Here is a 16,078-nt window from a genome sequence, read left to right as displayed (position 1 = left end):
CAGATGAACCCAGAAATCCTGACGTCTCATGGTGAGGTGTCAGCTCTCATACACACCCTGAATCCAGTGCATGGGCATGAGTGGTGAACATGCTGGCAGACAGGTGTGTGTGTGTGTGTGTGTGTGTGTTTGTGTGTGTGTGTGTGTGTGTGTGTGTGTTTATGGCTGGTTTGTGTGAGCATGCATAGGTGAGAAAAGGTGGGTGTGACTGCAAGAATTGGGCTGCAGAGGTGCAAAAGATTTTCAATATGTTTCTTTTTTAAAATCTAACATTAAAATGACAATCTTACCTTTCACTTGGCTCTCGTATTCTGCGAGGATTTCTTTGTCCTTCTTGCTTTTGTTTGAGTTTGACATGTCGCCACAGTGGAGGTGACTGATCAGCAGGTAGAAAGAAAAAAAAAAGAAGAAGAAGAAGAAGCAAAAAAAAAAAACAAATTTATTTCCCTCCGCGTGCACCGCCCGAGGCTTCACCCGCAAACATGCTTGTAAGATCCATCCAGTGCCGCAACAACACAGCCAGTAGTAGCCCCGCACCTCCACGCTGAGGAGCAGGAGGAGGAGGAGGAGGAGAGGGGGGAGGAGGAGGAGGAGAGGGAGGTGGGGAGCGCGTGAAAAATCACGCACACTCACAGAGAAATTACCCACTCGTGACCACTGCTGCGAGGACCCGCAAAAACCATCCTGTTGATAAAAGTAAGAAAAAAAAGAGAATCAAATAAAAAAGCTTTATGTTTTCTTCTCGTTGTAGCTCGTGCAAACATGCAATCACATCCGCGCGCATGCACGCACATGCACCGGTCTGCAGGGAGGGACACACGCCCACTCATATGCAATGGACCACACACACACACACACACATATGCAGAGACACACACCACACACACACACACATACCACGCTGAGAGTCTCGGCGTTTGATGTTATCTTCACCCCGCCGTCACCTTTCACACACACAGCCACGCACATGTGCTCGCGCACACGCAGACGGACAGACCAGCCCACGCGCGTGAAGATAAAACCAATAACGGTGCACGAGACGCCGGTGAGGAAATGGGTGTGTCCGCGCTGGAGGCGGGATTGGAGGCGTGATTGACAGCTAAGGTGTCCAGTGAGTCTCAAAACATCCTGGAAATTAATGAATGGTACACAGTAAAAGTACCAACACAGCCATGTAAAAATACTACATTACAAGTACATTTCCTTTAAGATCCTACTTAATTTAAGATACATTTAAGATCCTAAGACACATAAAAACACTCTACTTGGAACAATAATGTGTCTGAAATGGTTTTTCCACAAATAAAAAAGGAAAGATGCCAATTTAAAATGACATCTATTCCTTCTCCCTCATTAAAAAAAATCCAGAATCTATAAATAAGCAAATATATATAATTTCTAAAGTTTTCCTGTTGGACTCAAGATGTCCTCTGCTTCCCTGTAAAGTTCATTCTCAGCGTTTGTGCACTGGAGGCTTCAAGTTTCCACATCACACTTGTGTTAAGTTGCATCTTGGACCACGATTGGCTCCAAACTAGTTGTGATGTCACAAATTGTGCTCGTAAACCCGCCCCCTTAAAATCAGATTTACATGAGCTCAGAGAAACTTTCCACTTTCAGCAGATGAATGTGGAAACCGGGTAAATTTACTTAAAGTATTAAAAGAAAATCAGCCCCTGTGATAGGTATATTAAATCAGCTGGATATAGGAGGGAAGAAAAAATGATACATTTTTCAGACTTTTCTCTAAGTTTTGTGAAATATTGGAAAGTTTTTTACCTCTTTGGGCCTTGAACAGCCAACATGTCAAACATCTGTAACATGACAAGAAGCCACAACTACACACGGAGGTTACAAGCCAAAAAGTTTGGGAACTACTTGTTTCATCTTCAACATATTGTTGTATTTTATAAGCTTATCATATGGTTTTAATGTAAAAATTTGATCTGAAAAGTAACTAAAGCTGTAGTGCAGTATAAGTACAAAGTAGCGTAAAATGAAAATACTCAAGTAAATGTACTTAGTTACTTTCCACCAAACCAGTCTTGTACGATGTCAATTTTTAATGGTAAAATGATATAGACAGAAGACACAGACACTCAAAAATATGTTCTTCTTCTTGTTCCTACCGTTCAATGTCTCAGCTTCACTGTGCGGGATGATGTATGTGCAGAGTTTGACACTAGAAGGCTGTTTTCACATTTATCTGCTGAGGACGGAAAGTTAAAGAGGACTGTGGATTTTGTCTCCCATCGCTTACATTGTAAATTCTTTATGAAGATCTTCTAATGGTCAATATGAACAAGAGGAACGATTACAGCAAGAAAAATCTCTTTCAGACTTGAAAAATGGTGAACCTGTCCTTTAACACTGAATACTGAGGGAGGGGAACTTGCTATTTTTCAGCTTTTGGGTGAATCTGATGTTGTGCCAATTACAAATATTGTGGAGGACAAAATTTTACACGCCAGCATTCGTCCAGGCCAACGAAACCAAATCATACTCTTCCTGCTGGCACCAGGTCTGAACAGAGAACAGACCACTTCAGCTGTAATATGTCACAGTGTGCATTACAAACATTTACATCTAGTCAGGTCAAAATCTCTTTAAAGATGATTAACCATTCTTGGCTATTTGTCTCCCTCTAGTGGTTGAATGTGAGGACTGACGGGTCTGACCCCAACCAGGGTGTCTTGTTGATATTTCTGTAACTCCCTCATCATCAGGGGCCCTACAGACACCCAATACTGTAAATGTGTTACACTAATATTTATAATTACAGAATCAACTCACCTTTTCTCGTCAATTACTCTTTTCTTCTGACCTCTTACAATCTTGTAGGTGAGAGGACATAAATGACCAACATTGTTGTAGAAGTTCCCACAAATGTGTTGCACTTGCAGGTTGTTTTGCTTTCACCTGTCTGTCCAGTTTATCCCAAACCAGCTCGATTACTGTGCTGGTTCCATTATTTGCAGTCGACGGTCTTTTTCTTTTCTTCTAAGGTACTTCTGACAGTCTGGAGGTTTGTTTTGGGGTCATTATCTTGTTGTAGGATGAACCCCTGAGGGTACTGCACGGCTCTGCAGGATGCTGTGGTTGATGTTTTGGTCCAGAGTGCCAGTCACCAACTCTGTATTGAGAAAAGAGCAGCAGACCATCACACTTCCTCCTCCAGGCTTTTACACAGACAGAGTTTGGAGGTAATCAACCAAAGTGGGGACATAGTAGGAATTGTTTGAATCAACTTAATTTATTTTCTCTGAAGCAGAACATCTCTCAGTCTTTGACCCATTACTTGATCCCTGAAATTCAGCTCAGTTTTTGGTAACCTAAATGTTTCTATTTCACCTCTGGCAGTTTACCACTTACCTTTGAACCATTTAAGCTTATTCACTGGAGTTGAACTGCTTAAATTTCAATAAAAACTGGAAAAATGAGAGCAGAAATTGCAGAATTGTGTGTCTACTAAGCTTATATATGTGTGTTTAATACCACTAGGTGACAGCAGAGCACCTTTGATGACAAGCCATGTGAGCCTCACATCCTCACATCATCTTTTTTTTTTTTTCTTCCTGAACTCCACATGACAGCAACATAAAGAAGAACTGGTGATACTGACTGAAAGAGCTGCTCCATGTGGAGCCCGGGGGCAGTGTGTTTTCCACGGTGATAAGCGCTAAAAAAAACAAGGTGCAGAGGCTCCGACTGAGCAAGTGTCTGACACAGTAACACGCTGTGACTGAGCTCGTCTTACAGGCGGATAAACCCTGACCTCCAGTTGCAGCTGCAGCTGCATCAAGCACAAAGAGCTGGTTTACTGTTAAGTTTTTCACTATTTTACAGTTGCTTCCGATCAGTTTTCACACAAGAGTTTCAATTTATAAAACTCTTCATGCAGGCAGCACAACAGGAGTCAATACTGACTAAACTGTGGACCAGTAAATACATTCAGTGACCACATCTTTCAAAATGAATTAACTGTTTTCTCACTGATACTCAACTGCAACCAAACCTCTGTGTATTTACAGTCTGTTTTGCACCTGTTTACCTGGTAAAAACAGTTAAATACAACAAAAATAGTTAATTCTTCTTACCTTTCTCTAATTTTTGCTTTTAAAAATCTAAAAATCCTTCAGGTAAGATAAAAACTATACTTTAACTTCTTTAGTCCTCTGAAAATTCTTCAAATAAGAGAAATACTGGATATTTTAACTTCTTCAGGCCTCTAGAAACCTTTTAAGTAGAGATTACGACACTCTCTCCACGTGATCAAAATGACTTCTTCACTCAGGTCAATTTACACAGATACTAGTGACATATAAAGCTGAAACTGAACCTCTAATGAAAGGGAAAGTGAAAAAATATGAACAACTATACTACTTGTTGGTAAATCTGGGGAAAAAATGTCTTATCTGGAAATATCTGAAATATAGCTGTAATTTAAATAAGGGGTCCACCCATGTGTCCCCCCCATGAGGACGTATGGGTGGACCCTTCCCTGCTTTAAGTTAACCAGCAGATCGTATCAGCCGCCTCTCTGTAGTAATAATGTATAGGATGTAGTTTGTAAGTCATGCTGCATTACATGGGACCAGAGAATTAATGGTCCTATTTGGCGTATAGCTTCCTGTTGCTCAGGCTTATCTGTGCTGTGCAGAAAAACATGAGCCAGGGTCTGCAGGACTGAAATAGACATTCAGGGTTTTAAAATGTTTATACCACGAGTCCACAAGGACATGTTGAGTTAACCTTTCTGTCTGACTACCTTTAGCTTTCAGTCAACATTCTGGGGAGTTTACTTGTTCCTTACTCACAGAGTAAACATCAATTTCATCTCTGAGTCCAGAAATGAGGTCCAGGCAGTGATGGAAGAAGTATTCAGATCGTTAACTTCAGTAAAAGTACCAATAGAGCAAAGTGAAAATGCTCCATTACAAGTAAAAGTTCTGCATGAAAAATCGTACTTAAAAGTAAAAAAAAAAAGTAAAAGTACTAAGTATTATGAGCTTGATGTAGTTAAAGTATTGCAGTCAAAGTAGTGGTTTGGTCCCTCTGACTGATATATTATTATATATGACATCATTAGATTATTAATAGTGAAGCATCAGTGTTAGAGCAGCATGTTACTGTTGTAGCTGCTGCAGGTGGAGCTAGTTTACACTACTTTATATACAGTTAGCTAGTTTAGTCCAGTGGTTCCCAACCTAGGGGTGGGGCCCCTCCAAAGGGTCAGCAGATAAATCTGAGGGGTCGTGAGATGATTAATGGGAGAGGAAAGAAGAAAAAACAAAGTTCTGATACACAAATCTGTTTTCAGTTTTTGGACTTTTTCTCTAATCTTTGATTTTTGCTGAAATATTGGATCATTTGAACATTTATTGAAATGAAAGCATGTGAGAAGTTTAGAGGGAAAAATCACTATTTGGTGGAGCTGTTAACAACTCATAGACATGTGAAATGTGACCCCGACTACACACTGCTTTTTGTAAGACGTCAAAAGCCAAAAAGGTTGGAAACCACTGGTTTCATCTTTAACAATGTGTTGTATTTTAAAAGCTTGATATATTATCCATTGTGTCAAATCTTCATGTGAAAAGTAACTGAAGCTGTCAAATCAGTGTAGTGGAGTAGAAAGTACAATATTTCCATCTGAAATGTAGTGGAGTGGAAGTATAGAGTAGCATCACATGGAAATACTCAAGTACTCAAAATTGCACTTAAGTACAGTACTTGAGTTAATGTGCTTAGTATATGGTTTGTTTAGTTAAAAGTTAAAGGATAAGTGATTTATTCATACTGTGTAATAGTGATGTTATGCTTGAAGCAGATGACTCGACACAGTATTGACCTTTGAAAGCACTGTATTGTGTATCATCTAGTGCCTCGCTTCACCACGCCAAAAACCACGTGACCACCTGAAATGAGGCCTCGTCACGTCACGCTTGTGTCAGAGATAGAAGGTAAACTTCTCAATCTGCCACAGTATTTAAAAACAGAGCTGTAGACTCTGTTTTAAAAGTGATCTTTTTTATCGTTCATTTTTTAAAATTGAAAAACCATGAACACAACGGGTAAAATCAATAAACACAACTATTTTCTTTGAAATACAACAAAAATAACAATAATGAAAGCAGTAAGAGCACATTTATTTTCTGACAGTTTCATCACAGTCTCAGATAGTCGCCCTGCAGATTGCCATTTTGACTGTGTCAAATGCTCAATTCGAAACATTTTCAATACAATTACTTCACATTGATTCTCCCATCACTGCTGCACAACAGAGACTTCAACAAACGTCTTCAGAAATATGAAAAGAAAACAACAAACAAATCAAACAAAGGTTCTTCATAAAGCACTTACAATGAAAGTGATGGAGGACAAAATCCGCAGTCCTCCTTCTGTACAAAAATGTATTTAAAAGTTTATCTGAAGCTTATAAGTAGATATCTTTCAACGCTACAGTCTTTTTAGTGCCAAAGTCCCTGTTTTTGTTACTATACTTCCACCGCAGCTCAACAGGGAAACACTAAATTTCAGAGGTCTGCTGATCCTGCTTATTCATTTAAAAAGCAGCTGAAACACACCTTTTTAGACAGGCGTTTGAGTAATTCTTGTAAGAAGTTTACATTTTATATTTTGTTGTAATATTGTGTATTTTGTCTATGTTTTTTACTGTGTACTTTTATTACAGATTGTGTATTTCTCTGTATTTCTCTGTGGCATCATGCTCATGTAAAGCACTTTGTGATGATTGTCTGTGAAAAGCACTATATAAATAACTTACTTACATCAGCTTTTAAATGCATTTTTGTTTTGCACAAAATAACCGTGAGGACACACTGTGGATTTTGGCTCCCGTCACCTACGCTGAAAGCTCATTTGAAGCCAGTATGAACAGGAGGAATGATTACAGCGAAGAAAACTTCTTTCACTGTTCATATGGACACATGACTGTTGTTTTAAGACCTTTAAGGCATGATTACATGAGTACAGCTACACAGTCATCCTCCCTTCTTTGACCAAAACACCTCCTTTATGGTTGTGTTCATTACCCATGCACATACGGTATTTATAGAGGAAAGAGGCCATAACCAGGACTGAAGTCGGGTGTAAAAGAGCTACAGTTCTGTGAGTGTTGGTGACGTCTAACAGGTGTTACAACAATATTAATGTAGATCACAGTGAGCTCAGACATTCATCATGTCCGCTCATTCCTTTTTCCTCTTCACTCCTGCCTCCTGCCTCATGGTTCGTGTTATTTCCAGACCTGCCAATATAAGCAGCTTAACTCCCCCACAGTCCTCATAGATGACCTTTGCCCTGGTAACTTAGCCCACACATCATTTCATGTCTTATCTTGCAGTTTTGAAAGTGTTTTACATCCACGACTTTAGATAACCTCTGAAACATCCATCTGGTGTTCTCCAGTCGGTAGAGAAAAATAACTTGATATTTGATTTTGTGCTGTTCAGAAGCACTGATGGAGTTTTTTTTTACCTTGAAGGCTCAACAGTACACTCACACCTACATAAGAGCTGAAGTACGAGCCGTACAAAGAGAAAAGTCGGAGGCATAAGAAAGTTGAAGTACAGAGGCAAGGACATGATATCATTACAAATAAGAGGGAGACATGTCAAGTTAATGGTTTTTGGAATGAAAGCAGTTTTGCCCTCATATATACTTCCACCCACTCTCTGTCTGTTTGCTGGAGAGATGTTTAAATGACCTTTTGCTTGTCTTGGTTGTACATCCTGAGCTTAGAGCCATCTGATTTTTTGGGAGGATTGATCATCATCAGGTTCAAGAGATGAGAATCCGTCCAGGCTGTTGGATTTATTTTAGCATATTTGGCCCTCCAGTAAAATATTTGGCCACCAGATGAAAGGTGAAGGCCTGACTTTCATAATTTACATCAAAATTTTTACATAGTTTTTGAAAAATCCACTGTCGATAACAAAATAAACACAAGACTGGTGTAAATGAATATAACTAAATCTAATACTGCCCCCACATGAGCAGTGGTGGAAAGTAATTAAGTACATTTACTCAAGTACAATTTTGAGGTACTTTCACTCTACTTGAGTATTTCCATTTTATGCTACTTTATACTTCCACTCGACTACATTTCAGAGGGAAATATTGTACTTTCTACTCCACTACATTTATTTCACAGCTATAGCTACTAGTTACTTTTCAGATCAATATTTTACATGTAAAACTGATGATGTATTCTATATTTTTTATATTTTAATTAATTTAGATCTTGACATTAAAAGGTTCTTTTCTGTTGATCGGTGTCAAAAAGTATTAAGACAACAATACAAGACAAATTCCAAAAGTGGTGAATACTTTTTTCATGCACTGCATATTTGTGTACAGTATATATAATAAATAACTCAGTGTTATATTTATTATATATACTGTGCGGTGGACACACACACAAAATATATACATTTTGCATAATGAGTCTACCTACCCAGTTTGACTAAAGAACAAGAAAAAGATGTAAAATCCTTCTACTGCAGTTTGTTTACGTAGCCTTCCTGAAGCTGATCAATCAGAACAGAGTGGGCTCATCAGGAGGCGGGCCTTAAAGAGACAGGAGCTAAAACGGCCTGTTTCAGACAGAGGCTGAACTGAGGGGTTGCATAAAGGGCAAGTATAAGATAAATAAGGAGTTTTTAACTGTAAATCATGCAAAGATATTCCAGTAGAGCCCCAGAATATAAATAAAGACCTGGAAATGTGCATGATATGTCACCTTTAAAATAAGCATTTGGTTAAAGTTAGGGAAACATATGGTTTGGGTTAAAGTTACCTACATTAGAGCTACAATATGCATGTTCTAGAAATGAAGCTAGCTCTCACAGCAGACTTGAAAATAAACCACTCAGCTCCACCGAGTGTTTCACCTGCATCCCCATGATCGCTCACAGTTGATGTATTTATTTCTCCTCGGGACAAACAGAGCTCTTCCACTCGACTAATGCAAATAGACATTCTACCACTGCACATCATTTAACCTACTGTAATTGCCAGTTTTGTGAATGTTTATATTAATTAGAACATTAAATATATGTCGCTAAAAGCCATCTCCATCTTTCGGTCAGACGGTCAGTCGGTCCACCTCTTTAGTCCAGACTGAAAAGCGTGTATGAGGGCAGACCTGCTGCTGGCATTTCTCCTAACAACATAAGTAAAACCCTCACACATACATATCACTTCCACCTGCAGGAGACTATAAGATTACCTACATTCCTTCACCTGACCTCACCGTCAGACTCCTCCATACACGGGAAAAGTGGAGGGAAAATGATGACCCAGGAAAAGGGAGATAATCCTGACTTTTAAACAGAAATTTAAACAGCTGTGATTAATTCCTTTCCTACAAATTACAGCTGAAATACAACTGGGGTGTTCCAGTATTGCACATTTCTGTAAACACATTCCTTACACATTAACAACCTTGTGCTTCTGTGGTAAATGGTGTCTGGCATTGATTAGGAGAATAAAACAGATGCAGACTTTACAAAAGCCGTTGAAGGGATGGAGTGCTTAAAGAGATTTACTCTCTTAGTGTATACATACAGTATGTGGACCTAGGAGGAAAAGACAGGAAGGAGAGAAATTCAAAGAAGTTGAGAGAAAACAGAAGAGCCTGATGTGATTCTGTGAATATACATCCACTTTCTAGTGATTTACCATCAGTTTTCAGTTGGAATTGAGTAGGACACTAGATGCACCAACTTACTCCCATTCAAAAACCCTCAACTTCTCTCTTCCTCCTAATAAGAAAGTAAAGGGGACATGTCATGCACATCTCCAGGTCTATATTTATATTCTGGGGCTCTTCTGCAATATCTTTGCATGATTTACAGTTAAAAACTCCTTATTTATCTTATACTGGGCCTTTATGCAGCTCCTCAGTTCAGTCTCTGTCTGAAACAGGCTGTTTCTCTTTAAGGCCCCCCTGATGAGCCCACTTTGTTCTGATTCCTGTAGCCTCCCAGCTGCAGCGGTAGTTGGATTTCACTTCTTTTTCTCATTCTGTACTTGAAAATATAAACTTCTCAAATTCATCTGTACATGTTCGAGCCCGAATCAGATCTGAAATATTCTGAGAAACAACCTTAGCAACAAAAATTACAGAACTTACATCTGTTTGTGTGGACAATCTGACGTCATCATGAGGAGGAAGTAAAGATATTTTTGCAAACAGAGCATTCAGAGCAGATTAAAACCAAAAATACAGAAGTCCTACCAGCCTTCAAGCTCATATACATTACTGACAAATTGTAATCTGAGCTGAGCAGCAGCGCAAATTAATGCAAGCCCATAAATTATGTGACTCATTAGTGATGCAGTAATACACACATCAGGCAATAATGGAGGCATGTAACAGATCATTATGTTTATGGATGAACATGTTATGTAAATGCGAACGGAATCACGCTGACACTGATCGTATAAGATGGAGATGACTGATGGAGGGAGAGGAAAGAGAAAGAAAGAAGGAACAGAGAAATACACTGTAATGAACATGTTACTTGATTATAAGCACATTGTGACATGCATGGTAATTATTATAATGAGAAAGTTACATAACAGACACAATAAATGGACAACAGTAAGTATAGAAACAAGACGCCCCTCATGTATGTTAATGAGGTGGACAAAATATTAGGAACACTTCTCAATATAATGCACTGCAGTACTACAATAATAAACATAAAGTAGAATTATCATCTTTCTGACAATGTCAACAAAAACTCAAAATGTACAAGCTTCATAAATGTAGAATTTATGGCAGAGCTGTTGTATTGAATTACATTAAATTGCACAGGTGTTCCTAATAAAGTGCTCTGTGAGTGTATATCTCCAGGATATCTCCATATGAAAGAAACTGTAACTCCCTTGACTCATAAATGTTGATGAGTGTTTTAGCCAGTAAAGCACTGACTGTGAAGTCATTTAGAAAAATAAGGAAATTCAGAAAAATACTACAAAAGCTAAAATACAGCTTTGGGAAATGACTGGCAGACAATAAATAACAGTTATTTGACTTGAAAAAACGATGTTTTTGAGTAGTAAACTTCTATATCTTAGATAGAATAACACAATACTTCTCATTTTGTGACCAGTTACAGTAAGCACATTTGTGGAGGCATAATTATTTACCTAAAAAAAAATCAACCTAAATGTGCCACTCAAACTATGAGCAGTAAATGCTTGTGTAATACAGATTGTAGTAAGATACATTAAAAAAGCTCATTATAGAAGCAGTGATAAAGGTACGACTGATGACTTTGCAAGATCATGATCGTCTCTCAATTTTACATTTTTAGACTTTTTTTATTTTAAATTTTTCTTCAAGATAATATCATATTATAATGACATCCTTTTCTCGTTATTAATAGATGCTAAATTATTCTATTTTAACAAGAAACCTTTCTTGTAATGACAACATATCACTTTATCTTGTTGTATCGCAAAACTTTGTTTCTTTCTTGTTTTCTTGTTCTAAACAACTTCCATTTGTCGTTAAAACAAGATCCACTCAGTTCCTAAAGAGATGATATTGTATCCTATATCGGCTAGAAAAAGTGAAAATTACTTAATGAGATACGTTCATTTGTGAAATAATGTTTTCTACTCGCTTTTTGCGGTCGGATACGGGCTTGAAGATGTATGTATGTATTTTTGAAGTGAAATCCTTCTATTACTGTTTGTTGTCCTGAAGCTGACCAATCAGAACAAAGTGGGCTCATCAGGAGGCGGGGCCTTAAAGAGACAGGAGCTAAAACGGCCTGTTTCAGACAGAGGCTGAACTGAGGGGCTGCATGAAGGCTCCTTATTTATAAGATAAATAAGGAGTTTTCTGGACTATAAATCATGTAAAGATGTTCCAGTAGATCCCCTGGAAATGTGCATGATACATCCCCCTTAAGTGCTACAACTCTATAGTTACTGACATTCAGTTAAATGTGTTGCTGACTTTGCTTTATTAAGTTTTATCTCTTCTCCTCATGCAGGTAAAGTGCTGCCTGAGTATCTCAGGCTTTACTGTCTCCAGGAAGTGCCTTGTTGGCGTGCAGTACAGATAGATTACAATATCTCCCAGAGGTGCTGCTGTCGGCGCGCTGACAGTAAGCGATTGTAATAAAACAGGGATCACACACGGATCATGTCAGATCAGGGAATCTGGGAGCGCGAGTGAAGGGGTTATGAGAATTTGTGCTGATCTACCACAGAAATCCTGCAGTTCCTCCAAAGTTGACATTAAACACTTAATCACTATCATAGGCTTTGGACAGTAACCAAGACCAGGCAGCACTGTCTGTGTGTGTGTGTGTGTGTATGTGTGTGTGTGTGTGTGTGTGCATATTTAGCCACTTTAGCTGCAAAAGTAAGGCTCTGTGTACAGAAACAATAGCCGCAAAGACACACAGAAAGTTCAAAGCGAGATGTAAGGAAGAAGAATAAAAGTCCTCTGATATAGTATGCAATGGAAGAAGAACTGAAAGTTGCTTTTTCAAACATTGAAAAGACTGGGTAACAGTTTATTTTACAGGTAATAATCTATATCTATAATAATCTCCAGGAAATGACTATGTAATGTGATGCTAACTACAGGCTAAGTGGAGACAGTGTTCTAATAATGTCTAACAACCTGGAGAGTATTGTCATCTGACAAAAGCTAATTGTTCGATCATTTTTTAAGGAATTACTTTTATCATTTTGGAAAGACATTTCTTGGAGTCTTGTCGTCACCTTGTGGTTGCCAGGCAATCAGCAGAGACAACAGGAAGTTACTACTAGCAGCTGAGCCAAGAAATATTCCGGTATATGATCCATCTGTAAAACCACAATGTGTCATTTTTACATTTTTGGTTTTGTGTGGATGAAAGAAACGAGCTATGACATGTGAGCTTTAGAGGTTTTGGAAAGCAGAGTTTGTTAACTTTAGACAGAGTCAGGCTAGCAGTTTCCACTTGTTTCCAGGCTTTATGCTAAGCTAAGCTAACATATCGAACAGGATCAGTGGTTTTGATCTTCTCATCTAACTCAAGGCAACAATGTGAATAAGTGTATTTCCCAAAAGGTCAAACTATTCCTGTCTCCTAGAAGTGACGTTAATATATACGACTAAATTGTTTTCCCAATTATGTTGTGTTAGCAAACATAATCACTGCCTGGATTATGTTCACAGGTCATGTTTTTCTGAATGAATGAAGCACTAAATTTAAATATTGCAGGTTTAGGCAACAAAAGCCCTTCGGTTAAGGTTAGTTTTGTTTAAATGTTAATAAACATGTTGTGCTTCAACTCACTTCAGACTTTTTTCTGTATTAAATCAAGACCATGATCTTTCCCTGCCAGTGTCTAAACATAACCATAAAAAGTTTAATATTACTGTAGCGTCTACTAGCTGATATTGTACTGCAAGATCGGATATTTTGGTGGAAAAAGACAACTAGGTATGTTGTTACTGAACATTTCACTACTATGTTCAGTATTTACATTTTTGCAACTTGCCAAATACATTAATCAACAAATATTAAATGTTGTGGGGTAAAAAGTGCAGTATTTCTCTCTGACATGTAGTGCTGGTAGAAGATACAGTATATTGGCAACTTTTCCTGTTGTAAGAGAAGTTCACATTTTATACTCTGTGCATCAGTGTATCTGAGTGCAGAGCAATCTGTTTATTATTACTCATCATGTTCAGTGTAAAAACAAACCTGGACTGTAAGAGATTATTGCAGCTCTGCTCAAACAAACACAATAGGCTGAATTGGCCCTGCAGCGAGAGCATCCTGAAACAAACATAAACGCATAAACACTGGCAGCTCAAAGGTTCAAGGCCAGCAGTGAGTGTTTTTTTGTGCGTGTGTGTGTGGGTGGTATATTGTCTTATTTGTCTGGAACCAATTTGCCGCAGGCTTGATATCTAAATGCTCAATTAGAGTCATTTATCATCAGTGCACGACCTCAAAGACGCACAACGTATAGTTTGTGTGTTCATAGCTTTTAAAAATAAGCTGCTGAAAAGCCAAAGGGTTCCCCACTTATCTGGGAAAGAACCCCATCCAACCCTCTTCAGCCGAATGACTCGATTAATACAGACTGAGTCAGGCTTTAAATCTCTGCCTGCTTTATCACTCTCTTTAGCGCTGTTAGCCTCTAAAAACACATTAAAAACACTAAAAGCAGTGGAGCAACTGCATTCTGTAAAACCATTTGAGGCCAAGTTGTCATATGCAGTTTAAGACTTAAACTTGAAATTAAACCATTTTGTTCTGTTGGTAGAAAGGTGATCAGAGGTACGGGGGCTCTGACATGCAAAACAAAATGACACTAAAGAAAAAATAATTAACAAGAGCAAAATAGAAAACAAACAATTCACAAAACCAATTAACAACAGTAATGAAAAAGCAAAACAGAAACACATTTCACGAACAAATTGTTAAAGGAGAAAACACTTGTTTTACAACACTTTTGAAATAAATAAGACTAATAGAAGACAACCAATTCACAAAACAAATTAAAAAGAAGCAAATGCAGTAATGAAAAAGCAAAACAGAAACACGTTTCACCAATAAATTATTAGAGGAGAAAACACTTGTTTTACAACATTCTATGAAATAAATAAGTGCAATAGAAAACAAACAATTCAAACAAACAAATTAAAGCCCTATTTGGAGATAAACATCACAGAGGCAGGTGGGTGTTGAAATATCCACCTCTGTAATTTAACTTCATTGCTTGGGGAAATAACAGGATATGGTCTGTAATATACATGCCCATTCAGTAGGACAAAGCCAAAAGCCTCCCCAGGGGGGCGCTGGAGAGTTGAAGGTGAAGCAAAGATATAACATGAGGTGAAGAAAAGTCAATAATCGTTCTCCTTCTGGGCCTCATAACTCAGTCAAATCTGAGCACAAAGACATAAAACATTTTGATATAATTCAGTGTGACTTAGCTACTCTTCCCGAGGATATCATTGTCTCTGATGTCTGTCGCCGATAAACCTCCATAAATCAAACGACCAGTGTTTACGATTTAGTGGCATCTAGCATTGAGGTTGCAGATTTCATACCCCTCCCCTTCTGAGCATGTAGGAGAAACTAACATAAAACTTGCAAAAAACACGAAGAGCCAGTGTTTGGTTTGTCTGTTCTGGGCTACTGTAGCAACATGGCGGACCCGCTTCCTATGTAGATATAAAGGGCTCATTCTAAGCTAACGAAAATGCAATGATTCTTATTTTCATGGGATTATAATCTAATTAAAACATACTTATGAATATCAATTTCCATTTCCACTAGATGCCACTAAATCTTACACACTGGTCCTTTAACTCAGAAATCAGAGAAAAAAGATGCTTCAGAACTTGCCTGAGAATCATCACAAGTTTTCTTTAGTGTTAAAGTAATCCAGTGATAGCTGTCTGTATATCCATGGCTACACTACAAATAGGAACTGCTAATAGCTAATTTAGCATACTCTTACAGGTGTTAATTTGCCAAAATGTAAACAAATATCAGCTAAAAATGGGGCTCAAATGAGAATACATAGCCCGTAGTCTTGCTCTCCTGATGGTTTTATTTTTTCTGTCGTCATATTGGTTCCTAAATAGGCTGATATGTTGGTGTTAGCATATTTCCATCTATCAGAATCCTCTTTCACAAATAGTACCTTACTGGGATAACCTTTCATCATCACCACTTGTGATTTTCGCTATTCACACATGCAGCTACATTCAGGAACATTTCTGTCTTGTGCCTTTTCACACATACCATGGAGATGTTGGAATAGATGCGGCAAAGGACAGTCCAGCAGATGGCGGTAATGCAACACTTATTGATGACAACTGCCATAAAATTCAACAGAAGAAGGCGAAACTCACAAACCTATAAATAAATATATAATATAAATATGAATCAAAATTCTGTTACCGCATTACCTATTTCTCACTTCAAATATTTTCAGAAACATATTTTAGTTTACTGTTTAGCCATAATATAAGAAAGTTTGTGACGCAGCCGCCGTGTTGAAAAGAGACGAACGAAAA

General features: G+C 38.1%; 1 protein-coding gene across 2 annotated transcripts in view; it reads right to left on the bottom strand.

The window, feature by feature from the left end:
- LOC121890981 (SLIT-ROBO Rho GTPase-activating protein 1-like) overlaps window positions 1-1,069 on the bottom strand; it is a 38,016-nt gene extending 36,947 nt beyond the window's left edge. The window contains exons 1-3 of one of the 2 annotated variants that reach the window (XM_042403658.1): window positions 898-1,069; window positions 634-684; window positions 291-376 (exon numbers count right to left, since the gene is read on the bottom strand). In XM_042403658.1, coding sequence (XP_042259592.1) covers window positions 291-376; window positions 634-683 — 136 coding nt within the window. In that variant the 5' untranslated portion in view covers window position 684; window positions 898-1,069. Of the gene's footprint in view, window positions 1-290; window positions 685-897 lie in introns of both variants that reach the window. The other variant, XM_042403657.1, reaches the window with a different exon arrangement.
- Window positions 1,070-16,078: the final 15,009 nt, after the last annotated feature.

This window comes from Thunnus maccoyii, chromosome 23 (genome assembly GCF_910596095.1).
Source record: "Thunnus maccoyii chromosome 23, fThuMac1.1, whole genome shotgun sequence".
Lineage (NCBI taxonomy): Eukaryota > Metazoa > Chordata > Actinopteri > Scombriformes > Scombridae > Thunnus > Thunnus maccoyii.
Note: the sequence above shows the minus strand (reverse complement) of the source record. Positions and strands in the feature narration are given on the sequence as shown.